Source organism: Equus caballus, chromosome 7, assembly GCF_041296265.1.
Source record: "Equus caballus isolate H_3958 breed thoroughbred chromosome 7, TB-T2T, whole genome shotgun sequence".
NCBI lineage: Eukaryota > Metazoa > Chordata > Mammalia > Perissodactyla > Equidae > Equus > Equus caballus.
In genome coordinates, this window is record NC_091690.1 from 84165359 (window position 1) to 84192314 (window position 26956).

General features: G+C 45.3%; 1 protein-coding gene across 18 annotated transcripts in view; it reads left to right on the forward strand.

Moving 5' to 3' along the window:
- Positions 1-26956, forward strand: part of TEAD1 (TEA domain transcription factor 1) — a 252789-nt gene that overhangs the window by 207328 nt on the left and 18505 nt on the right. For 13 of the 18 annotated variants that reach the window (XM_023646064.2, XM_023646068.2, XM_005612185.4 and 10 more), the window contains 2 exons: positions 7031-7204; positions 26525-26665. In XM_023646064.2, the coding sequence (XP_023501832.1) occupies positions 7031-7204; positions 26525-26665 (315 nt within the window). The remainder of the gene's footprint in view (positions 1-7030; positions 7205-26524; positions 26666-26956) is intronic. The other 5 variants (XM_070274801.1, XM_070274802.1, XM_070274805.1 and 2 more) reach the window with 1 other exon arrangement.

Here is a 26956-nt window from a genome sequence, read left to right on the forward strand (position 1 = left end):
AATAAAAGCTCAGAGGCCACTCTGGGGAGTCATATCGTTCTGGTTTGTCTCGTCTGCAGTGGGGGCAGCCTCCCGGCTGGCCTGCCCTGGCCCCACCTGGGAGGACAGGCCTTGCCTGCTCCAGAGAGCAGGCACTGATGTGGCACTGCGGGAAGTGGGGGGCCAGACCCCTCCAGGCCCCGTGGGCACCTCACCTGCCCTCGGCCACCCTGCCTTACGATGGCTAATGGCAGTGTTGGAACAGTGGGACTCACCCTGATGTGTCTGAAACTTTCCTCTCTTAATTTCTGTCTTAAATTTTAGTATTTCCATTTTGTTGCTATCAGAGGGACAATCTTAATTTCAGGTTATCTCGTCTGAAGTAAAGAAGCATCATGATTATCTGGGGAAATAATAGCAATAACAGTAATCAAATTACGTACTAGGCACGGCATTACGTATTTTCCTTGCACTATCATTTAATCCTCGTGATGCTCCTTCGAGGGAGGGACTCTTACTCTCCTGGCCTTATGGCTGTGGAAACTGCAGTGGAGAGGGCCGAAATCGCCCATCCCGTAGGATGCCTGAGGAGGTGGTGCCAGCGCCAGGGTTCAGACCCAGACCCCAGCTGACCCTGGAGTCCGAGCCATCCTCGCTCCTCCCTGCTGCCTCCTAAACAGTACCGAGAGCCAGGAAGGGGGAGGTCCTTTGTTAAACCACAGGGTGGCTGAAGAACCCTTTGCATGTAACTTTTGGTGAGTTTTTAGGATTATATTCACCTTTATCACTGTTTACAGCTGCTGTAAAGAATAACTGAGGGATCATAGCAATAGAAAGAGAAAGTGAGCATTTCCCCCAGTCAAAATAGCAGTCTGTGCATTAAGATTGTGTTGGGTGCTGCAGAGCTGCGGGACCGTCTTGATCTGGGTAGGGTTTTGCTGGTGGGACACCAGTCTTTGCGCAGGCGGACAGGGGTCCCAGCATCCTCTCAGGGTCCTGAGTGTTTGAGCCATTGGAAAGCTCCATGCTCTGACCAAGTTCCTCTCGAGTCCAGGGAACTTGTGGCCAACTGGAGTAGACATCCTGAAGCCTGACTCTTAATATTGTTTCCTTTTACAGTTCTTTCCCCTCCTTAAAAAACTCCATGATGTTTCAAGATAGTTTTTAGTTGGCTGTTTATTTAATTTAATAAAGTAATACGTATGCTTTGTATATAAGCCACATTGAGCCTCATTATGGCCTGTAAGGAAAAGCGTAGTCCCCTGCTCCAGGTCGCCTGCCTCCTGGACCCCCTCCTTAGGGTCATCCGCTTACAGCCTTTTCCACCATTTCTTTGTATATTATTTCCATATTTCTAAACAGCATGCTTTTGCTGTGTATGTCAATCCATCGCTTTTAGACATTTTCTATTGGCTTCTTCCTATAGAAGACCGGGACTTAGGTCTAAATTTAGCACGTGTCCATCCCCCCACCCCATATGGTTCTATCACAATTTTTTGTTTAATTAACATTCACTGTTTATGCTACAAACCTGTGTAAGTTTTGCACGCAGCATGGTTAATGTGTGATGTATTAGAACCATTTTCTTGATCGTAAAACTTGTTTTTTCTCGGGTTTGCCATTGCCCCTTGTTTTATTGATTCAGTTTTTACATGCCTATACAAATTCATTCTCAGAATTGTGGATAATTCTCAACCTCTTCTCCAGAGGGTCGGGTAAGTCAGAGAATCTCTCAGGTCCGTTGTCCCCTTGGCGACATCCCTCCAGGAGCCCTCCAGCTCTTTGTCCACTCTGGACTGGCTGCTGGCCAGGTCAGCAGCCCAGCTGTTGGCCGGCACATTTTTTTTTTACTTTTCTTCTGTGTTAGAGCCCCATCTCCCTCTTTTTTGATTTACTCCCTCATTCTGTAAGAACATATCCGCCTCGAGCTACCTGAGATCAGTTACAAGGAAGGTCAATTTTCTGAAACTGTACAAATCTGAGAGTGTATTCTACTCTCACATGTGATGGATAACTTGATTTTCACCTAAGACTTGTGAAAGTTTTTTCACATTTTCCAGGTGAATTCCGCATATGTCCTCTTTGCTAGTGAATAACACTGTATGTTTAGTGCTGGAGAGTAAGGTCGTCCGTGTAAAAAGAGCAGGTATGTGCTGATTTCATTCATGTGTGGGAGAGGGGATGTGACTGTCTTTCATCCCACTCTCTGTAGGAATCTTTGAGATAGATTTGTATGGGCAATGTGATGCTGACTATAGAGGCAATAAGGTAGCTCCAGCTGTCACTCTGTAGGTTCTGTGAAGACAGGGACTTTGTACTGTTAGCACATGGATCCCCTGTGCCTCGCACAGTGCCGGGCACACAGTGGACCATACGTGTGCTGGGTCATTCTGCAACCTGTAAAAGAAAAAGGTGGTGAGTACCTTTTCTGTTGTCATTGGTGTGTTGATAATTGACATATCCACTCAGTGCCTCGGAGACTTTTTTGTCATTGAATGAGCCGATGTTAACTTCTATTTTGGATAGCAAGGAAATTTATTATGAGGCTTTTGCAGACGTGACTGCTTGACATTCACCCTGTTTCTCCTATACATTGGCCCCACTACTTCGATTTTTGGTGGTGTTTTTGTTTTTGGGCGTATTTGTTTCTTGCCCTATAGAGTAGAATGGTCCTTTTTCGGTTTTGTGTCCCACTTTTAGTTTGGGGGAAACCACCACTGCTAGAAAGAAAACAGGATTTGTTTGGGAGGGAGGGAGGGAAGGATCCACTCTGGCCTTCTGCCCTTATAAGGAGAACTGGCAGGATGTGAGGGAGTGAGAGCCTCACCAAATGGTTTTAGAGTTTTAATTTCGTTAAAACCAGGATCCACACATATCAGGTAGGTTTCTTCTTTTCAGCCTCTGGATGTGCAGGCAGAGGGATTCCTGCCCCACCCAGCTTGAATTCATGGGAGAGGGAGGTCTGTTTGTCTCAATGCTGTGGTCTCCAGGACACCTTCTTTGGTCCTTTGTATTCTTAGAAACAAAGTCATCTCTTGGCAGAAATAAAGCCACTCAGATGCCAACAGTCAGGGTTTGGTTTCAAGTCACCAGCCTTGGAGAGGCCGTGCCCGATTTCCTTTGGCAAAGGCAGCCTGCCCCTCATCCGTGCATTTCAGCCACTTGGGCACAGAAGTAACTTCCTCAAAATAGAAACCTTTGAAGCCTGTATCTGATGCATCTGTGAGTCATTAAGTTTATCCCAAATTCTAACTTAACTTCTTAGAATTTTTAAAACACTATTTAACTTTTTTCTTCTTTCTCAAATCAACTTTCAGGAAAAGTAGATCTGAGCTAGAAGGGTCTAGGCATTATCTTCTGGGGGACAGTGTGGCTCGTTTTTGCAGCAAATGCATGAGCTGAGTGTGGACAGATCCAAGTTTTATTCTTAACTCCAGGACTATTCCTGGATGTGACCTCAGGCAAGTCCACTCATTTCTAAGCTTCTATTTCCTCATCTGTAAAATGACTTTAATAAAATCCGCCTGCAGTGTCACTGTGAGGGAAGGTTCACCTGAGGTCACGTATGTAGAAAGCACGTTGCACGTGACGCTGAATGGACACAGTTCCTTTCCTTCCTTCAGACACAGGTGAGGGGCCCACACCCGGAGAAGCTTGTAATGAGTGGGGCCTAATCCAGGATCTGAACAGTCACACGGCTTCACAACCTGCTCCCAACTCTTGGCTTCTTGTGTTTATTTTTTCTTTGCTGGGCAGGAGGGATAGCTAAAAGCAGGAAAGTTCTTTTCTTCTACCCTAAAATCTAGTTAATCTCACATAATAATAAACCCCAACAATAGCCGTCTTAGCAGCGAGCATTTATCAAACACTTCTGTGCTAGGCCGTATGCCAAGCACCCTCTGTGAGTTATTTCCTTTCATTTTCAAGCCTGTTCCATATTACAGGTGTTATATCCCCATTGTACATATGAGAAAACTGAGATTTCACGTTCTTGCCTGGCTCCAAAGTGTTCGTGCTTTGTGCTCAACATCTTGCTTTTCAGCTGTGCCTTCATAGTCCCCGCTGAAGTGTGGTCACCTTTCCGCTCCACTCACCTTCCTGACCTCTTGACGTGTTGAGATCCAGGCTGTGGTCCCTGAGTTCAGCAGTCCAAGACTCCAAGTGTCACAGCTTCTGACCTGCCCCCCGGCTCTGCCTGGGCCCATGGGGGCTGGCGAGGCAGAAGAGCTGAGAGTATGGTGCTCGACAGAGAGATTCAGATTCTATCCACCGTGTCCCCAGGGCTCTGCTGCTATTCCATTTTTTCCCATAAACTTACAGCCTACAGGCGGCACAAGAAATGACAGTAAGGGTGCCTCCCACAGCCAGCAGGGCTGGGAGGCTGCTGCAAGCAGAGAGGTTACTAATAAGGGCTTGACAGATGGATGTGCAGACGGCCAGTCATCTGGATGACGAAGGAATAATACCTTTTGCCCGGAGCTCCCACGATGGAGGGCAACTCGAGAGTGAGCAGAGGAGCCAGCCACAGGCGCGCACTCCTCATTCATCTTCTCGTCTCCGATCTCTTCGCACCCGGGTCTGTGCCCCCAGCTTTGCCTGTGTTGTTTTTCTCTCCTTTTACCCACTGATGAGACTGGAAGCTCCCTAACAGCAGTGCCTCAGACATTTCTGTGGGCCTTGGTTTGCTATAATTGAAAAGATGATGCAACAACATTTGAGAAAATTTACGGAAAGATTGAAGACCCTCTGCCGTACCCCATGACCTCACCTCCGTAACCCAGCCGTGGCTTTTCCTTTATTTTGTTTTATTTTTTGAGGAAGATTAGTCCTGAGCTAACATCTGCTGCCAATCCTCCTCTTTTTGCTGAGGAAGACTGGCCCTGAGATAACATCCATGCCCATCTTCCTCTACTTTATACGTGGGACGCCTGCCACAGCGTGGCTTACCAAGCGGCGCCATGTCCACACCGGGGATCCAAACCAGTGAACCCTGGGCTGCTGAAGTGGAATGTGTGAACTTAACTGCTGCGCCACCGGGCTGGCCCCTTTGCCTTTATTTTTTAAGTTCTCTTCCGGCGCAGGCATGCTCTGTTCTTGCGTGGTAGTTCCCGGGGCTTGCTCTTACCTGAAATCTGCCTAGTAGCTCAAACAGAGCCTGGGTTGGTGTCAGAGCTGGACAGCTCCCTCTTTTTCGCTTCCCCTGATACCTTTTAGGGATTGAAGCCTTGATAAAGGTATCACTCTGATGTTGAACAGGGGAGTGGCTTAGCGTTCTCCCAGAAGATGGTGGGCCATGACCATGCTCCCCACATGTGCAGCCAGTAGACGACAGGCATCCAGTGGGGTCTCGCTCCTTCTGCCCTTTGTCACTGTGGCCAGAGACCCACTGTGTGGGTAGCAGGTCATGGACTTAAACCAGCATTTCTTGAGGATATGTTTTCAGGGTTTCGTGATGAAATGTGTTTGGGGAACTTTGGGTTATACAAAGTTAAGAAATGTTTCTTAAATGCAGTGCTTTTACCATGCTGATATCCACCGTGAATCTCAGAGAAGGCAGGTTTTATAAAGAATGATAGCTAGCGTTTATGGTTTACTTGGTTGAATCAATGCTCTAGGAAGCTCTTCATGTGAGCTGTCATTGAAACCCTCTAGCCACCTGGGGAGGCAGATGCCCTCACTGACCCCGTTTTAGAGGCTGGGGAGGCACTCGCCCAGTGTCAGAGCTAATTTGCAGTGGGCACAAAGTTTTGTGCTTGAGCAGGCTGATTCAGACCCCATGCTCCTACCCAGTGTTCAGTACTCTTCTGCTGGCAGCTTCCACCAAGCCTCCTTTTATTTGGGACTTCTCGTTTCCTATGGGGTCAGTACTCAGAAGGACTCTAGTTAGAGAAATGCCAATTTAAACTTGAAAAGTGAATAGGGACTGCTAAGCAAATAGGGACACTATTGGGTTCTGAGCTCCTGGAACCCCCGGACCACCCTCCCCCCCCCACTCCCCGCACACATACACACTCACATCTTTGTGTCACGTTAGGTTGGTATTACTGTCTGTTTAGCAGAAAAGGCAGGCAGGGAGGGTCTGGAATAGAGTCTTGGCAAGTGGAATTCACTCAAGGAGCATTAAAAATTATTGATGCCTGGCCTTGTCCGCAGGGACTCCAATTTATTCTAAGTGGATCCCAGGCACTGGTGACATTTAAATGCTCTTTGGTGATTCTGATGCAGCCTGAGTTGAGAACCATTGGTTCGCACATCCTCCTCTGTGGTCCAGTTACCATATCTTATACCACAGCAAGGAGAAGAAAAAGGGTAGCCTATGTAAGTTAAATGACTTAACAAGGTTTTTTGGCTTTTTTGTCTGTTTTTTCATGAATCCTGTGTTCTTTTTTTACTGGCCTCAGATGTCCTTGTACCATCGATCCTCTCCTTGGTGTATGCCCCTGACTCTGACTTTGCACTGACAGTCACATATTGACCTGCCCTTATGCAGAAGTTTTAGATTGGTTACTAAGGGGACTGGTGAGAAAGAGGCTCAGCACTCTTAGTCCTGCTGGAAGAAGTAGATGGGTACCATTGCTCAGAACCCTGCATCCATGCTGTTGCTAGGGGAGCTGTAGCGAGAAGTGGACTCAGGGTGATGATATTAGCTAACCACACACGTTCTTTTTATTGGGCTTACACTATAAATAATGGGCTCCAAAGGGAGCCACGGTCATTTTCAGTTGAGTCAGGTGAAACTGGGTGATAGAATTGTTTCGTGGTTTGGTAGTTGGGTAACTTCAGCTGTTGTTTACTACTGTGTCTATAAAAAGTCCTTTTTTAGGCATTTGGGAAAATATACGCCCTTGTCAATAAAAGACAATGATTGTTTTAACCCTAAGCTGTAACAGCTTTTCTTAACATCTTCATCTCTTCAAAGGCACATACCCTGGGCCGTTCAAGGCCTAATTCCAGGATTTCCAGACTCCCGCTCTTTATCCGGTTCAAGATGGATGAGTCGCAGGTTGGTCAAAGGGTTTGTAATGGGACTGTTTCTGTTGGTTTCTTACAGTACAACAAACACCTCTTCGTGCACATTGGGCATGCCAACCATTCTTACAGTGACCCATTGCTCGAATCAGTGGACATTCGTCAGATTTATGACAAATTTCCTGAAAAGAAAGGTGGCTTAAAGGAACTGTTTGGAAAGGGCCCTCAAAATGCCTTCTTCCTCGTAAAATTCTGGGTGAGTAAGACATTGCTGTGATTTCGGTGGTTTTTGTGTGAATGGTCGGGTCCCATCCGTGAGCGCGAAGCAGCACAGCTGGCCGTGGATTCACGCTGACCACACCTTCGCGTGCATCCTCAGGATCACCGAGGGATCACAGACTTGCACCCGCGAGGCTGTCCTCAGGCCAGCCTTGTGTTACATCCGCATGGCGCACCCAGGCGGCATTTGCTGTTTCTGTCGAAGAGCACGAGAGAGGGGCGGCCTCCTTGGGCTTCCGGGCTCACACACGCGATGACAAAAGGCTTCACAGATGGCTGGAGTCACAGCTGAAAACAGGGGGCACTAGATCCTCTGTTTCTTCTCCCTCCATTAAGCAAAGCGACCTATAAATTCCACTGGAGCATAGGACCTGGGGCTTGGAAGAAGATAAAGTAACATGCTTCATACAGAACAGCTTTGCGCAGTGTGTGCTTTAGAACAACCAGGGCAAATCCCTCCAGCTGCTGGGGCTGCTAATGCTCCCCGGCCTCAGAGGGCAGCTTGGCTCTCCTCCACTAGTGAGGCTCGGGCCAGGGCGCTGCTAACGGGTCAGAGCATTAGAGCAGGCAGAGGTGTGATGGCTTCTGTCTGGGGTTTGGGGCAGTGGGAGACCAGATGACCTGCTAGCACTGAGAGCTTATGATTCCCCAGTCTCTACAAGAATAAAAAGAAAATGCTTCAAGGTTCGTACTCATTAGCATGGTACTGAAGGCCCTCCAGGAGCTGGTTCTGGGGCATTTTCCTTGCTGTCCATCCTGTGCCCCGCCTCTGTGTGTGTCCGGATCCACACTTCTCCTTTTCTGCCTCTCCCGCCCGGGCCAGCCCCTCCTTCCTTGATTACAGCACCTTCCTCACTTAAGCAGACTATTGATTTTTGTTTTACTCCCATCGCATTTTATAGTTTATCGGTTTCCGTGCTGTGTCACAATTATTTGAATGTGTGTCCCCCTCCTCTCTGGACTCCGCCTGCCTCCAGAGGGCCTTATTCATAACAGTGGCGGCCGCTAATCGAATGCCTGCTGTGCGCTGGAGCTGCGCTGATGTTTGACAGGCATTTCCTCCAGTCCTCACGGTGTTAAGTGGAATTTGCCTCATATCCAGCTAAGAAAACAGAGACCCAGAGATTATAAAAGACAGGCTACATGGAGGTTGGGGACCTGGGGCTTGAAATCAGATCACTTTGACTTGAGTGTCTCTGCTGTTTCCTGGCCACTCCGTGCCCTGTGGGCCCTGGCTGCAGGGACTGTCAGCAGAGGACTCTTGGTCTCTCTCCCATACTAAGCAAATGCCTCGTACAAGAAAGCCCGACAAGTGGGGGACCAAATGGATGAATTAAGGAAAAATTCGTGTTTTAAATTCCTTGGGAGGAAATTTACATACTAAATTTACTTTGTTTCTTTTATCCTTGCCCTGGTAACTAGATTTCATTTTTCATGCTTCTGTATTGAATGTGGGTTGTGGAAGTCGCCTTCTACTTATATTAATGTTCTTGGGGCTGGTAATACGTGTGGACAGCCTGAAAAGCAGTCACAGTCGCTTCTCCTTTCTAAACTGGTGGCTGCCACCTAGTGATTTAAATGGTGGCTGGGGGTCAGTTATTATGTGGCAACATAGTTTTCCAAGTGTGGGCTGCGGACTCCAACGAGGTTCCTCAGCATCCTTCCAGCGGGCCATCAGGATCAGAACTCTTTTCATTATGGCATTGATACATCATTTGCCTTTTGCACTCTGCTGATACGCACACTGATGGTTCTAAAGCAACAGGATAAACCGCTGAAGCCTTAGCTCAGTCAGGCTCATATGCCTGCACAGTTTAAAAAAAAAAAAAGAACCAGTCACACCAAGCATGTCCTTTATGAATTTTATTACGTCTTGAACCTGGAGTAGACTTTGAAAATGAATGCAGTGAGCTGCCTGCCACCTCAAGGAAAACAACTGACAATATTTGTTGCCAGAGATAAAATTTGAGCTTTCAAGTAAAAAATAAGAATTTTGGAAAACTTGTATCCACCTCAGTGAACTTGACAGCTTCCCAATACTTAGAAGACTTTTCTGATGAGATCCACACAGTCATGTTAGCAAATGTGATTTTTTGATATTGTGCAAGATAAACCAGTAGGTTTTGGAGTAACAGAGTATGAAAAGCTCATTGATGAGGTTTCAGATTCTGCACTGCAGCTAACCTTTATCTATCGCTTGTCAGATTTTGGAGTGGTATCAAAGGAAAATGACCACAATTATCTGAAGAGCCTATTACAATACTCTTCCCTTTCCAGTTATATTTTTCTTCATGTACTTCCGTCACAACAAATTGAATGTTGTAGAAGCGGAATGAGAGTCTTGATATTTTCCATTGAGCCACACGTTAAATAGATCTGAAGAATGTAAAACAGCACTACCCTTCTCAGGAATTTTGTTTGTTTGTTTTTGAAAAGATAGGGAAGTCTAATTAAGAAAAGATGTATGTTAAGATGCAATGAATGAGCTTACTATCATTTTTAAATCAAGTAATAAATATTTTAAATTTTTCTCAGTTTAAATTTCCAGTACAGAAAATAGAGATAGATATCACCTACAGGAACAAAAGCTCTTTGAGGTCATCCATACATTTTAAGAGTGGAAAGGGGTCCTGAGATCAAGAAGTTTGAGAGCCATTATTGTGGAGGATGTAAAAAGAAGCTGTTCTACCCAAATTCATTAACATTAATCAGAAATTATAGGATATGATAAAAAGCAACCATTTTCAGTACCTTCAAATTAAAGAGTATTGGTTTTTAATGATGATAAGATTTCTTATAATTAGCATGTTATTTGAATATAAAGTGGAAGGGAGAGTGCTTCGAAAGTTGTTTCTGTTTTTGCTTCCAAAACTTCCCCCACTTTTCTCAGCAGATGATTTTAAGAGACACTTTTAGTGATGGGGCTCTTTAGTCATAAATCCCCAAATAATGAAGTCTCATTTGTGGATGTTTAGAGTGGTGGCTAGTATGAGATGTACAAATTTAGAAACAATTCCTTCAAGCTTAGATATTAGTTCATTAAATTAAGATTTGTGGAACTAAAATTGAGCACTTCCGTAAATATGATAGAAGACAGTACTCCTTCAGTAGAATTGTTAGCAGTGCTTAACCTTTACAAAGAAATTCAGTTGTAACTGTGTTAAAATAAAGGAGGAAAGGCAATTTGGGTTTGGTTTACAATTCGCTGCAATTGGCTTCCTCTACTGACTAAGAATGAATTACACTTGGAATATCTGTCCTCGGGTGTCGGTAGGTGTTTCCAGTGGGTGTTTCTTAAGTAGGTTTAACACTCCTTTAAATGTTTTTGCTGTGAGCAGTTTGCTTAGCAGATTTTCGTATTTTCATGTGAATTCAGTAAATTTCAACAGAGATCCTATATCCAGTCTCCTTTCTCCTCCTCCCTTTTTCCTCTGTCTCAAAGTTCCTGAAATCTCTGGGTTGTCAAAATTACACTGACTCTTAGTTTGTTCATGTGATTGTTCATGAAATTCCATTTTCAGAATGTCAGCCACGTTCAACCTGGGCTCACTTGGGCTCGCCCAGGTCAGGTGTTTGCTGTGGAGGAAATACTGAGCGCTCCCTGGAGTGCCCGCACTTACGCCAGGCTGCGGGCACCTCAGCTCTTTGCCGGCGGACACTTTGAGGTGAACGGGATGGCGGTGAGCCAGGGAGCAGTTAGAGGGTGGAAGACCCTGCCTCGCACCCCAGGACTCAGGCCCCAAAATGTAAATGAGTGGCAGAGCCGAGGATGCCAGTGTGGCTGCCCCCCTACCCTGTGAGCCTTATAATCTCTCACACCTTAATGGTGGGGGACACCCAAGTGTCCCCGTGAATGGCTGTGTGTCTGGTGGGTTTTTTTTTTTAAGAGCCTTATTGAGATATAGTTTACACACCATAAAAATCACGCATAAAAGTCAATGATTTTTAGAAAAATTTACAGAGTGTGTAACCGTCACTGTAATCAAATTTTAGAATACTTCCATCATTCCAAAAGATCCTCTGTGCCCATTTGCAGTCAGTCCCTGTTCCCACGCCCAGACCCAGACCACCACTAATCTACTTTCTCTCTGTTTGAGTTTGCCTTTTCTGGACATTTCCTGTGAATGGAATCGTTCAGTGTGTGCATCTGCTGCTTTCATTTTTCATAATCTTGAGGCGCATCCATGTTGTAGCATGTCGGTAGGTAGCTCCTTTCTCTTGCTGAATACTGTCCCATCGCATGTGGACCACATCTTGTTTACCCATTCACTGGGTGGTAGATTCGTGGATTGTGTCCACTTTGAGCTTTTATGAATCATCCTGCTCTGAAGTCTTTTTGTGGACATAGGGTTTCATTTTTCTTCGCATTTTTCCATGAGAGTGGAATTGCTGAGTCATATGGTAACTCTGTTTAACTTGAGAAACTGCCAAACTGTTTTCTAAAGTGGTTTATACCATTTTACATTCCCACCAGTGAGTTGTTAGGGGTCAGTCACCTCCTCTTTCAGCCATTCCGTCTGCAGGTGTTAGGGTCGGGGGAGATGGCCGCCACCGTTGTGGATGAGGCGGCTGGTGAGTGAAGGCACCAACACAAGGGCCGGGTGAGGCGCGTGCAGGCGCATTGAGGAGCCTCGCAGCTCAGTCTTCACTTGTATGGGAGACGGAGGTGGGTAGGAAAATTAGACGAGACAAGAAATCAGGCTTCAGTTGTGTCAGCAGTGGAGAGCAGCAGTCAGTGGTTTTAACAATTTTTGAGCCAAGAGAGTAATAGGATTCTTTTTGCTCAGTGTTACCGTCACTGTCTCTGCATTTTGCCGTTTCTTTATTCTTTACCTTTTCCTGGTCAGGACGGTCTCCTATTTATTTCCTTTCTCTTCCTTTGTGCATACTTGTTATTCACGCCTGTGCGTTTTAATTCTGCGCCATATTTAATTATAAAGAGAGGAAAGTGATTTTGAAGGAAAAGGACGGAAGGGACTCCTCTTTCTCAGCAGTGGGGGAGAAAGTAATGAGTTCCTCCTGTGAGCCAGGCACCGTGCCAGCCATGAGCACGTACTTGACGTTAGTCCATCCCTGTGAGGGACGTGTGATTATTCCCCTTTTGCACATAAAGAAACTGAGTCATGGAGAGGCAAAGTGACTTCTGTAAAGTCACACAGCTAACAAATGCCAGATCTGCTGGATTCTGGAATCTGTGCACTTTCCACTAAATCCTTGCATGGCCTCTTCAGGGAGCACAGTTCTGTCACTGAAAAGTCTCTGAAGGTCATTTCACTTGCACAAAAACCAGGGCTGATAACTGAAGTGAAGCAGCATAGTTTTTTTCCACAGTCCTGTGTGGGATGCTCTGGTTTGCGTTCACGTGGAGCTAAGGGGAATAGACTGTTGTTACCTGGAAGTTCGGATTGGACCCCAAGTCTCACTAGAGAGGTACATACAGCACTGTTAGCTGCCTTTTGGGAGAACCAGTAGCATAGTTTTTGCATTGTGATTACAAAGGCAATATCATAATATTCTAGACACTCTTGGAAATACATAATTTTTGATTCATTCCTAAATACACCACAAATGTATCTAATGTAATTCATGTTTATGTAGTTTAATTCAAGGAGTGTGTTAAATCTGGTATCTGGCTTTTCTTCCTTACTAAACAGCCTTCCATGTAGCCATTTGTCATTATATCCCCAATTACCATTTTTAATGACTATGTAATATCCTATTTACTGAATATGTCCTAATTTAGCCATTGTTTTTAAATATTGATAAATATGGTTTTAATATATGTGTGCAGGTGTATGTGTGTGAATAACTACTTTGCTTTCTGAAGTAGTCAGGCAGCGAGTAAGGACAGCAGCCATCTCTCTCAGCCTTGCCTGGCATAATCGAAAACAAAACAACTTTCTGTTGTCACTTTGATTTTTGAATTCCTCTACATCTGCAGCTATTTTTTTTCTTTATACTCAAAGCCTTTAATCATTCCTCATTCTCTATAGAAACAACTAGTAATAAGGTTAAACATACTATATTCCCTTAATCCTAAGATACATACTCGTTCCCATTTCAACAGTTCTAGAAGCTTCTTACAGTTGATGTCATAAGCAGCTTGTCCTCCCCTCCAGTCATGATGTGGTTATTATTGCCTGCCCTTTGTGACCCTCGCCAGTATAGAAGGCACCCCACTGTCTCCTTGTCACTGCAGTTGAGTTATTCGCACTAGTTGAACTATACACTACTAGTGCAAATTTTAGCTTAAATTTGAATCCCTAATTAAAACATCTCAGAAAAATTACAGTTTGATGCAGCATTGAAATTGTTGTTATGATTGAGGAGGAATGTGGAGCCAGATTTGTGAGAAATGAGGCTAACGTTTTGCACTGGCCAATATCCATACTTCTTTTTCTCCTTATAAAACAGTGATCAGGTGCTGTGTAGGCCCCAGGAGAGGCAGAGGTCCACCCACAAGTCGACAGCCGTGCTTCGGTTGAGCACTGAGATTCATGCAGACGGGGTGCCAGTGATGTGGCAGACAGTGCAGCTAATTTAAGATAAATGCCAACTGTCTTGGAATCGATCATAGAATTCCCAAAGTTAGAAGAGGTGGGTGTGATCCAGTCATGCATCCTGGAAGACAAAATCCCAAGTACAGCTTGCAGCTGACTTGCAAAAGGAGTTCATTTCCAGCCACATAAGGAAATAACAAAATTATGGATTTAACCAAATAAGAAATGCGATGAAACTATTTTTGGAGGAGCCTCAAAATTCTGCTCTCTGTCCTAACAGTGCTCAAGAGGGTCAAGCTTGGGGACACTGGTTCAAAGAAAGCAGCATGTTACTAACATGTTACTTATAAACCTTACAGCCAAAAACTATTCAGAAGACTCATTAGTGTGAAGAAGGCTTCGTCTCAAACTTTGATTGGAGGAATAAAGAAGAAAGTAATAAGTGAAATTGTATGGATATGTATCCTGTTGTTAAAAAACACAGTTTTTATATGCATTTAATGTAACGGTATTCTTTCTCTCAAATCGTTACTAAATTAGTGGTATCTTAGAAACCAGGTTATATGATGTTACCCTACGGTTATTTATAATCTTTTGCTTTCTAAAATTTTTGGAATTATGATCATTCAGTGTAAACACTTAACAATATGTTCATAGTCATTCAACTTACTTTCTTAACCTGTTTTTCTAGGGGAAGAAAAAAGAAAGGCTGGTTTTACTAACCAGAGCAAATGCGAGAAGATTTTGCTAAACAGAGAAAGGGAAGCAGGTTATCTGGAAAGAGGGCAGCCTGCGGAAGCTGCTGCTGTCCTGGTAGAATGAAATCACATTTGTTGGACAAAATGACAGGCACTATAAGTAAAACCACTGAGCTGTATTTAAGGAGAAGAAATCGGGTGACATGTAAACCAGCCGAGTGGAGCCCTCTGCAGTTTCAGCCTGTATCTAATTGGATTCTGCGTGACTTAGGTTGCAATTGTAGACTCGAGTCTGTCATTTGGAACCAAATGTCCCTGTTCCAATTCATGGAAAAGGAAGTTAGCAAAATGGAATAATTTACTCCCCACGTGTTTTAAGCTGCTAATCAATAAGGAAAAGGCCTTTCAGTTCAACGAGTTTTCCATTTCTCTTGACTTCTGTGTCATCTCAAAATGGTGTTAAGTTCTGAAATTATGTGAACAATATTAAGTGATGGAATGATATAAGTGCGAGGAAGATTAGCAGAAATTCCACCATATTCAGAGGTACTTATGAGGCTAATCCATAATAAATTCTTCTGGGGTAGGCAGTGATTGTATGATTATTTTCACCGAGGGTCTGTTTTTTCAAACATCGTCACTTGATAGGCACGTTCTGACATCTCATGGAGAGGAACAGGGGAGTCAGTAAACTTGCATATCCACTCGTTTTGGTTTGATCGCGTAAGAAAAATATCTGGAGCTCCTTCACGCTTTCTGCATTGATTGCTGTCTGTCGCTGCTTCCTTCCTGTTTTCCCAGCCCCGTGTCCTAAACTTCTTTGTAGGCGTCCCCAGGGACGGGAATATCCTGTCTGTAGCTTTTGTTTATCCAGCAGTGTGATGTATAGTGCAGATTTTCAACAGTTGTGTTTCCTTTTTAACTCATTGGCGGAAAAGTTATTGTATTTCATTCAGTACACCTGGAGAAATTGCTGTACCTTGGGTGCTATAATGTAACTACTGCTTAGCCAGCTCTGATATTGTAGGCAGATATAGTAGGCGTCTGATAGTTTGAGTAATCTTGCCCAAGGTATTTGCTGAAGGGCGGAGGAGACCCCAGTAGATTCATACAAAAGCTTTTCCGAGCTATCTCTGGAGTTGTTAGGTTCTTATAGAAATAGTTTAATGATTTGCATTGGTAATAAATATACACATCACTAGTGAGTCATTCAACAAACATTCACTGAACTCTACTTTGCTCCTAGAGAGCTGGGCAAACAGACATGAATAAGAGGCAGACCCTAGGGGCTGGTGTGGGATGGCAGACACACAGGCTGATAAATGCCAGCACCAGGGGATAGGAACTGTAATGGAAAGGTGGAAGCACAGGGGTAGAAGGAATTGTTTTTGCCTGAGAACGTTCCAGAAGGCCTCACAAAGACATGGCGTTTGAGCTGAACCTTGAAACGATTTGCTCAGTGGAAGGGGAGCGGGAAGGAGTTTTCAGGGCAAGTGGACACTTGTGCAGAGACCGAGAATCCTGCTGGGAGGGAGTAGAGGGTCCCCATGGCCGCTGAGCGTTAGAGAACCTGGAGAATGGAGAGGTGAGGGTAGAAACATTGATCCCCTGCGGCAGTCACTTTATTTGGAAGACCCTTTCTGAGTCCCCTGCAAAACATAAGGCAGACCAGGAAATGGGAAATGGGAGCAGAAGCTCACTCTGCTTTCCCCCCAATTCGTTAACCTCAGTCACACCGCGGATACTTTTTTTTTTAACCTTGAACTCTTCAGGACATCTAGGCAGAATCTAAATTGGGAGCTCCCTGGACCTCATGAGAGAATCCAGCTGACAACTGTTCCTCCACTGCTTTCTGTCCTGGGTCATTTGGCTCAGTGGTTGCTAAAAAGCCAAGGTCAGGGGTCCATCCTTTCCTCTGGGGGGCTATTTAACTCTGCTCCCTAGCATGGTTACAGGCTGAGCTGCTAAGCCACTGTCCCACCAGGACCTGCTGCTGACCAGAGGTCCGGGGGAAAGCAGACACACGGCGCACCTGCACGTCCCATTGCTTGCCCTGTCGATGGAGGCACGAGAGCTTCTGTCTGTGATCATCAGCTCCAGAAAAGCCTGAGAAGGAAGGAGTTGCAGTGGCACAATCAGGGTGGCTGCTTATTTCCAGACCCAGTTTTGCAAGGAGTTCGTAGTCATAAGCCCCTCAGGGATCTTGGTCCACTGTCTAAAGTTGCACCTAGACCCTTGGTGATGTGTGAAATCCCCCTGCCTGTGCAGGTGGAGTCTAAGGTTCATCCTCCCCCCTCCTCCCATTTTCATTTCCTTTTTGCATTACAAAAGCAATATAAGCTTATTCTAAATAGTTCAGGCAGTTCAAAAGATGATAGAAGACAAAGTGACCTCCCCCTCAGCCATGTACTTTCTGAACTTTTTCTGTGCATCTTCAAACATGGTACGTACACCATTTGCTTTTACCAAAAAGAAGAAAGCTCCAAGTATTATTCGGCAATTTCATTTTTTTCTCACTTAAAATATCTTGAGCATAAGATGTCTTTTTACAGGAATGAGAATTTGAGGGTTAAGTCTAAATTTTTGTTATTCTTTTCAGTAAAGGTGACTTGTTAGTAGAATTGCCAGGTTTAGCAAATAAAAATACAGGCCACCTGGTTAAATTTGTATTTCACTTAAACAGTGTATTTTTTTCAGTATTTTTATGTCCCATGCAATCTTTGGGACATATGGATACTAAAAAAGTATGCCGTTTATCAAAAAAATCAAATTTAACTGGGTGTCCTGTATTTTATTTGGCAGCTCTGCACTTGCCAGTCAGTTGATTGATTTGTTGTTGTTGTTCTATGTAAGACTTCATAAACAACGACTCCAGACCGGAAGAGATCCCGTTGCCTGGTTTGGAAACGGTGGTCCACGCCATGGTGTCCGCACCCCTGATGAATGGGGTGTGCGCTGGGCCAGCGCAGCCGGCGCCCGGCACTCATTCCCTGTCGCCACTGGAAAGAACTGGCCTGTGCAGCGGCGTTGTACTTGGGGCCGAGACCTTGGCCCTTTCATCCCAGCTACTGTGTGAAGTCACCAGTGGCAGTTACCTAAAGTCGCGTGGGTGATATTAACTGAATTTTTTTTAACGAATGCTGGTATTTGTAGGAATCTGCAGTGCCAACAGCCAGCCTTTCAAGCAGTGCATCTTTTAATGAGAGCAAGCTTTTAAGAATCTTTGAAGTACTAAATGTTTACGAAATTCAAATAGGGGTGCCAATCTGCACAATAAAGGGGTGTTTTTAAAAATCTTCTATTTTGTAGATGTAAATATATGCCGTAATTAGTGGGTAGTAACTTGAAGAGCAGGGTCTGAGTTCACTCGTATTATTCTTATTTAAAACAGCTGTGGCGGGAGACTGCAGCTGCTGTCCCTTGTGTTGGGCAGGGCACAACAGCCTGAAGTGATCACTCAGAGGCACCGTTCCCTCTGGCAGCTCCATCGCTCTCCCACTGCCTTGCTGGGGGCTCTCCCAGCTTCCCCCCATCGAAGCCTCCGGATGCCAGTGGGGGCTGGCTTCAGGAGTCTCGGCCAGGGGCAGATGCATGCAAATGAGTCAGGTGGGAGGGTTTAGGAGGAGCCAGCTTCCTCAAGACCCCCTGCCAGCGCTGCCTTGTGGGGTGCTTCTGCCCAACGGCGGCGCGGGGCCCAGTGCAGAGGGATTGTCCTTTGGCGCCCGCGGGAGCAGCTGCAAGGCCCGCGTGGTACCCTGCCTGCTCTCACCATGTGGCAGGCCTGGACGGCTGCCCACAACAGAACCCAGCTCCCAGTGCTGCCTGCCAAGGAGCCAGATGCTGCCATTGGAAAAAATTGCTTCACAATTTGGAATCTTGGTCCTTTGATCATTGCTCAGAGAGGATGAAGAGGAGAGGTTCAAAGTGGTGGTTTGAAAATGCCAGCGTCTCCTTGCATCCATCAGCGCCTACTCTACTGTCTCCTGTCAGGACAATCCCCTTGATGTTGTCATTTTTGCAACCAAGTACATCTAAGCCCTCAGGGCGGAGAGGAGAGATGGATGGGAAGGGAGTGTCCACAGCCTGCTCCTGTCCTGACCAGTGCCCCTACCCTGTCCCCGGCGTTTGGGGTTATCTGCTTACTCTTTGTTCCAGCAGGCTTTTCCCTCTTGAACCCAGTGAGAAAGTAGTTGTCATCCGCCAAATGCCACTTCTGCATGAGCTACACAATGCCATTCTTCACTTGGCAACCATGGTGTCACTTCAGCCGCCTGGAGCCGGGTTTCCAGAGGCCTGAGGTTGTGCAGAGATGAGCCCCTGGCCCACCCCTCCCCTCAGGGGACTCTGGATCCCACGTAACTGGGCTAGGCCTCATTCTTCCTCACCCATGAAATGAAAAGGAACATTCTTTGAAGAATATTGCATTTTTAATGTTTTTTTTAGAATTTCAAAAACATGAAATTAAACAGTGGAGTGCCTCCATGAATAACAAATGAGAAGTAGTAGAAGAGAAACCAATCCAGAGTGTTGTCTGGTGACTTAAATATTTCAGCTGCAGGAGTAATGAGTGTAAGAGAAGATGATTTAGGGGAGAATTTGGGAAAACTTGATGTTACATTTTGTTGTTTCTTTGCTGTCTGATGCGGTCAGCTCTCCCTGCGTGGCACTGTATCCTGCTTCCGCTTCGACCTTATATTGTTTTCCAGGTCTTGCCTACAGATAGACCCTAAAGTCTTCTCATTCACTCAACACACATTTGTTGTTAATTGCCTTTTCTCTTTCCAGAAAGAATTCTGCAACATCTCCAATCATATCTTTGCTGGAAGGATGATAATTTTTACGTGTTTGAGCAGTTACACCCAAAACTTAAAACTTGTCCTAAGCTCACAAATCAGAAAAAGTACTGACTTTCCTGTTTGGAAAAATCCATTGTTGGCCTGTGCTGCTGACCTCATCAGTGCGGGTTAGGCCTCAGACTGGCTCTGTGGGGACAATTTTTATCTTGTTTATTGATCATGAACCACCCTCCACATTGGGTCACATGAACCATCCACATTGGGTCACATCTCTGTAGAGGTGACTTGAGGCTCTGTCTTCATCTCTGTCCTGGTCTGTGCTTTAAATCAACAAGTTGCTAGGAGTGGTTGTCAGTATGATTAGCGGCTGTCATTTGTGTAGCACGTTGCAGTTTACAGATGAGTTTCGTGTGCCTTCTATCTTCCTGTCACCATGGTGGCCGTTGGACGCTGGTCTTCTCTGGTTAAAGATGAGGAAAATGAGACTCACTCAAAGAAGTGACTGCTGTCCCTGCTGTCAGTCAGATGTCTGAGGTGGCATGACAACAGATGAAGAGTCAGAATTAACAAGTATCAGCTTTAGATGGAAGGGAGGTCTGAAATCAGGATGGAGTTTAATAAAAATACATGTAGACCTTGAATCCAGGAAGCAGATAGGACCCAAAGCAGCTCGTGGCTGAGAGGGGAGAGAGGAAGGGTGAGATTAAGGGGGAAATGAGAGAGAATTGCGGGAGCCCGCCCTGTGGCACAGTGGTTAAGTTCACACGCTCTGCTTCAGTGGCCCAGGGTTTTACCGGTTTGGATCCTGGGCGCGGACGTGGCACTGCTCATCAAGCCACGCTGAGGTGGCATCCCACATGCCACAACTAGAAGGACCCACAACTAAAAATATACAACTATGTACCGGGGGGCTTTGGGGAGAAAAAGGAAAAATAAAATCTTTCAAAAAAAAGAAAAGAGTTGCAGAACCGTCTTAGAGAAGTGTTCTTAGGTCTGCGTGATTCCAGAAGGCAGAGCTCTAGATGGAAGGGAGGCGAGTTGCAGCTCGATGGGTGTGGTAGGCAGAACCACATCCCAGTCCTCGTCCCCAGCATTTGTGAATCTGTTGCATTTCGCGGAAGAGGGGATAAGGTTGCTCATCAGCAGATAGGGAGAATATCTTGGATTATCTGAGTGGGCCCAGGGTCATCACAAGTTTCCCTAAAAGTGGGAGGGGGAGGCGGAAGAAGAGGTCTAGAGACTTGGCAGCTAGGAGCGTGAGAAGGACTCTGCCTGGCATTGCTGGCTTTGAAAACAGGGAAAGGGGCTAAGAGACGAGGAATGTGGGTGGCAAGGAAACGGATCCCTCCCGGAGCCTCCAGAAAGGAAGGCAGCTCCGCCAGTACCGTATCTTAGCCTGCTGAGGCCCGTGTCAGATGTCTGACCTGCAGAAGTCTAAGATCATAAATTTGTGTTGTTTTAAGCAGCTAAACTTGTGATAGTTTGTTAAAGCAGCGATAGAAATCTAATACAACAGGAAAAAGAACTAACAATTAAGTCTGTCCGGCACATAGTAGGTATTTTGTTAAAGTAATGATTTTCCTATATCTGAAGGAATTTAGCCAGATGGCAGTGCTGGTCAGGATGCTGTAGAGAGGATTTCTGCATTGGGTTGCGGGAGAAAGAGTTGGCCTCTGAAACCAGTTCACACGTGGGGGGTCTCAGTTCCAAGGCAGGGTGGGCAGATTGCTTAGAGGGGCCCATTGCCGGGACCTGCCCTCCCCAGACGCGTTTGCAAGCGTTTTGTTTTTTTAAGACTTCAGAACCTGGCCCATGACCGACTGTTTTAGGCTGGCTGGTCCCCGAAGGATAGGATCTGGTTTGAATTTGGAATTTGCTGGAAAGACGTGTTTGCTTGTTTTTAGCTGTTTCTTGGATTTTTATATTTGTTTACTTTTAGAAAATATCCTATGGTCAGATAAAAGCTGATTAGGCAGAAATAGTTTGTATCTCTGATCCTGGCACATTTTTTCTCCCCATTTTCCTGCCTTTAGTACTATATGAAATAGGTTTGACCATAGTTTTCGGTTGGGAAAAATGAATTGGTCCGGTGGGTAATGAACTCAGCCCGCATCCCAGACTCAGTACGGAGTGTGCGTCCTTTGTTGTTGATTGAATGCTGGCCTTCTTCCTTTGATATTACCTCTGCTCGGTGGGAGTTCAGCGACCACATTTCTTCCTGGGATAACCGTAATATCATCAGCTGACAGATAATTATCTTTCACCTCAATACATCCTCCTAGAAAATTCCCCAGGAGCAGCTGTGATACGGTTGGGCGGCTACGTAGTTATTTTCCATGTTCAAGAGTAATTGCAAAGCAGTTGTAATAGCAAATTGGTTATTTACTGTTAGTTGGGAGGCCTTTTAAAAATGTAACCTATTAAATTGACACTAATAATTAAATATAAGGTTTTCTCAAACTGTTAAAAAAAAAAACACAGGGTAATTAAAAAACCACCTGTCTCTCGTATCTAAATGAAAGCTAAAATGCACATAGACTAATCCTCCTGACCCAGCAGTTCCCGCTCCTGGGAATACCCAACGGAAATGCGTACGGGTGTTCATCAGAAGCGTATCTGAGAATGTGCAGATTAGCACTATGCATTATGGATCCAATTTGGAAAAATCGCAAGTGCCCCTCAGTAGTAGGATGGATGGATGGTGGTGTCTTCCGTTCAGTGGGATACACTACAGTAACAAGAGTGAATGAACTTCGCACAACAGCAGCGAGGATGGATCTCACACTGTAACACTGAGCGAATGGAACTAAATCCAGAGGCAACAACACTAAGGGATTCCACTTATTCAGAGTTCCAAAAACCAGACAAAACTCATGTGCGGTGTTTGAGGATCATGGTTACCCTTGTGAGGTGCAGGGGTGATTGTCCTGGAGGGTAGTGTGGGGGGAGGTCTTCTGTCTCTTCATCTGGGTGCTGGTTACATGCGTGTGTTCACTCTATGGAAGTGAAGCTGTAAACCTGTGATTTGTGCACTTCTCTGAATGTGCCTAATGCTTTACTTTTATGTAAAGTTAGCTTTGACAACGTTAAAACTCAATTTGTTGAGATAGTTTCTGAGGGCAGGTTTTTATAATGTGTCATCTCAAATAGCTTCTTTTTTTTATAGCTTCCTGTCATTACAACTGTAGGTCATCCATTCTCAATTAAAACTAATTAAAATTATTTTGGGGCTCCTAAGGGACAGTGATGAAACGCAGGTGAGGTGGGTGGGAATGGTCTGCCCCAGGTGCAGGCCATAAGGAGGTTCACTGTTTGTCATCACAACTTGAGTTCACCTCTGTCATTCTCCGTTACTACTTTTGGAGTTTTTGTATTTAAAATTTAAAACAGTGAAACAGAATGCTGCTTATCACTGAAAATAATTTTGTCAAATAAAGGCAAGGGGTCCTAGAAAGGATCCACTCTCTTTGTGAAATCCACCAGGTATGCCACTGCTGCGGGACAGCCACTTTCATGCACGTTATTTAAGCCTGGAAACTCATGGGCACAGCTGGAAATATGAAAGCTGTGAAAATGTCCAGCAATTCTGCTGACATCAGATTATAGTGGATACCATTCTCAACTTGGTTAGCATTTTAAGTTGACAAATTACTGTGTGTATTTATTTCTCTGCTTGCTTTAGATTTTGTGTGTCCAAGTTTGTTTACATTGTAAGTCTTTTGCTTGTCAAAAATAATGTGACTAAAGGGAATAAAGTGAAAAATGAAGCACAGAAAAAATGGAAGAACAGAAAACATTGTGCCCAGGGAGTTGAGGTGCATTTCTTAGGAAACCTCCCTCCTGGTTAAATGACCGAAGTAAATTGAAGTTGACAGTTTTTAAAAACATAAGCCAACTGCATTAACTCTCCTGTTGACTCCTGAACCGTCGCCCATTTCCCTTTGCTCCTCCCACTCCACTCCTTACATCCAAAACACCGACCTGCTTCCATAGTTGACCAGTCTTTGCAAACAACGGGATTACATCCAAAATAATGTGTGTGTTTGAATTACAATATTAGCTGACAGTGTAGTGATAGCCCATAAAGACTCTTTTTCAAAGCTGGGAATTTTTTAAAGTTTAAAGAAAGGAATTTAGAAGTAATTTCTAATGCACCTTTCCTGCTGCACCTAAACTCATTGCATTGTTGTTGGGAAGCATCCTAAATACTCACCAGGAGAGCGTGTGTTAAATCCCAGTGCATCTGTGTAACAGAATAAGATGCAGCCGTAAAAGGTGCAGCTGCTCAGGTTTTCAAATGGCTGTTCTTTTTAAAACTGATATTCTATATCACTACTGGATGAGTTCTAAGATGTAGTTATGTATATATATACGTTTTTTCTTTTTGGGGGGAAGATTAGCCCTGAGCTAACTACTGCCAATCCTCCTCTTTTAGCTGAGGAAGACTGGCCCTGAGCTAACATCCATGCCCATCTTCCTCTACTTGATATATCAGACACCTACCACAACATGGCTTGCCAAGCACTGCCATGTCCACACCTAGGATCTGAACTGGGGAACCCCGGGCTGCCGAAGCAGAACGTGTGCACTTAACCGCTGTGCCACCAGGCCGGCCCCTATATATACGTTTTTTAAAGCCAGGTTTAGAAGAATGCTACTGTTTGTGCAAAGAGGGAGTGTGTATGCTGGAGTATCTAAATGTTAAATATCTCTAAAAAGACACTTGAGAAACATTTAACCCTTGTCGTCTCTGGGGAGGTTGGCAAATTCAGGGGTAGAAATAAAACATAAACACTCTTTTTCCAGTTTGATTTTTTTTTCCCCTTTATTTACCACCTGCATGTTTTTATTTTTTTTAAAAAAGGCTAAAACTTGTTGGCACATCTACGTCATGACAGTAAGAGCATAAACCCCACCACTGCCACACCCCTGAGCCATGTGTTCTCAGCTGGTGGCAGAACGAGGCACAATAGTTCTTGCAGGCCCATGTCCAGTGCACGCCAGGCGCCCACTGCCCTGGACAGCTGGATGGTAAACCAGTGTCAGAGCTCCTGTGTGCCCAGGATATGGGTGCCCTTCTCCCCGGGAGGCTGGAGCTCGGGTGGACCCCGGGGCCTCTCCCACCTTGGGTGGCTCACATACAGATCTCAGTCAGACCAGGACATCCATTGGTTCCCACCAGTCTGCTCTTTCACAGAACCGAATGTCAAACCTTTGAATGTGAGAAAAATGCTCACCTGGGTAGTTTTACTTATTTATGGTTTATGCCCCATATAATTCCGAAAAGCAAAATGTGAGGGAGTGTTACTAAGTTTATGGACAATATAAAGCTGGACAAGTACAAGTAAAAGCAGATTGGAATCCAGTAAAAGGAGCTGTACCCTGGTTGTTAGCTGCTATTAGGGGTGCCCGCATCAGTTAATTACGGTAGTTGAGTGCTGAATTTAGCTTTGACTTTCTTGGCACATAAGAAAAAAGGGAGAATATAAAGTTTGTGCTTCTTTTTATTTGAAGCCAGAAAATATGAAGTTTTGCCTAAGGAAATGGACATTTTCCTGATACTCAATTCAAGAAGAAAATTCAAATGCAAGTCCTTATTAAAAATATATAGAGGATGACTCAGGTCTTCACGGTGGTTGGTGCCTGTCTAGGTATTCAAGTTAACTAGTCAGAATGTACCAAACCTCGCAAAACAGAGTTTCATTGGTGTATCAGATCCACTTGTCGCTCTCTTAGCAGCCACCATGGTGGTCCGAACGTCACCTCTCGTTTGGACTGCTTTGATGGCCTCTTGACATGTCTCTATGCTCAGTCTTACTCTCATCCTAAGTCGTCTTCAGGCTGTGCTCGGGGTGCCTTTGTGGAATGCAGATCTGATCATGACCTGTCACTGTCCCCATCCTATGTGCTTACAACTCCTGTGTCCCTTGGTTTTAGGATATAAGACCCAAACCCGCCCACCTCCCTAGCCTCTCCCGTCCCCCTCCCCAACTCTCTCTGTTGCAGCCTTTTTTTGGTCCTTGTTTCTGGCTGCACGCCCTTTATACACCCTCTCTCACAGCATGCTGTTCCTGCCTCAGCCACTCTTCTTTTTTTGGATCTGAGCTGCATCAGCCTCCGAAGCTTCCCTGACCCCAAGCTGGGGCCCCCTCCCCACTGTTTGTTTTCACGTCCCTCTATACCTTCTCAGGGGTGCTTCTCTCTGTTGGGATGGCCCCCCTCCTAAATCTTTAGGCCCCATGACAGCAGGCACTGGCTCCACTCTGCCTCACTCTTTGATCCCCAGCTCCACACCCAGAGCCTGGTGTGCTGTGGGGTGGTCCAGAGATAGTCGAGGGCAGAGAACCGTGACCAGCAATGTGGCCACTGCAGCAGCCTGGCAGCCTCCCCCTCCAGTGGGCGTTACACATGCCGAGACACCTGTCTCCCTGGAGCACAGCTGTGACCACATCGTTTCTTGTGCCTTGACTCTCAAGGGTCCCCATTTCCTACAGGATGCAGCCCGCACCCCTTATATTGAGCCCTCTGCCACCTGGGCCCTAGCTGCATTTCCAAGCTCGTTTCTCCTAGTCTCCTGAGTCCTTGAGCCGGAGCTAGCAGTCCCTCAGCCTTTCTCTGCATATTCAAATCTTAACCCTCCCTGAAGTAATACCTTTGATTGACAGTATTGCTGTCCATTGGCTGAACTTTGAGTACCTTTGACATGGTAGTTATTTTCTATCTGAATTATAGCCATTTTATGTACGTGTCTCCCGTATCGGGTTGTAGTCCTATGTAGTGTCCAGCACAAGCCTCACGTAATAGGTCATCATAAAAATATGTTAAGTGAGTGGGAATTTGTATTAATTATTTAGCATCTTTGTAAGCCAGTCTTTAGTAGGAACCATTTCCCCTCTGGATGCTGTAATTTATAATGAAGTTTCTGTTTCTACATATATAACAAATAGCCAGTCAGCTACGGATTCTCCTATTCTTTTAAATATATCTGCAGGTTTGTGAATATGAATCCAGTTCATATACTACTTTCTGTACATATTTCAAAGACCTCAAGGATTTTTTATTACAAGGGTACAGTATTTAATAAACGCAAGAAAGTAAAACGAAATAGATACAAATATACTCTCTTGAAAAAATGACCGCTGGGCCGTAGAACTTGTCTTTTGATGAGCGTCACTCACCACCTCCCCGAGCCACCCTGCCCTCCGCTCCGCCAGGATGGTGGGGTCTCGCCCTGGCCCTTACTGCTTGTTGCCATGACTCCTGCGATGGGAGAGTAACCCCACCTCTGTTTCGTTTCCAACAGGCGGATTTAAACTGCAACATTCAGGATGATGCTGGCGCCTTCTATGGTGTAACCAGTCAGTACGAGAGTTCTGAAAATATGACCGTCACCTGTTCCACCAAAGTTTGCTCCTTTGGGAAGCAAGTAGTAGAAAAAGTAGAGGTAAGTTGGCTTCTTTGTACTGGAACCTTCCTTCAAGGGCAGACTGTTGCCTTTCTTTAAACCTTCACTGGGAAAGCGAGTTTTATTTTTTTGGTGTCTCCTCCTTCCCTCCCCCTTTCTCCCACTGCTTTTCCCTGTTGGTTCTAAAAAGGCAAAATGATTTGAAAGCAACTGAAAGAAGCCAAGGAGGAAGTCCCCTGCCAGCCCTCCCTGGCTGGCTGAGGTCGGCCCTGCCCGGCCGGTGGCGTTCAGTCCTGCCTGCGGCCTCGTGGGGGTGTCCTGGTGTGGAAT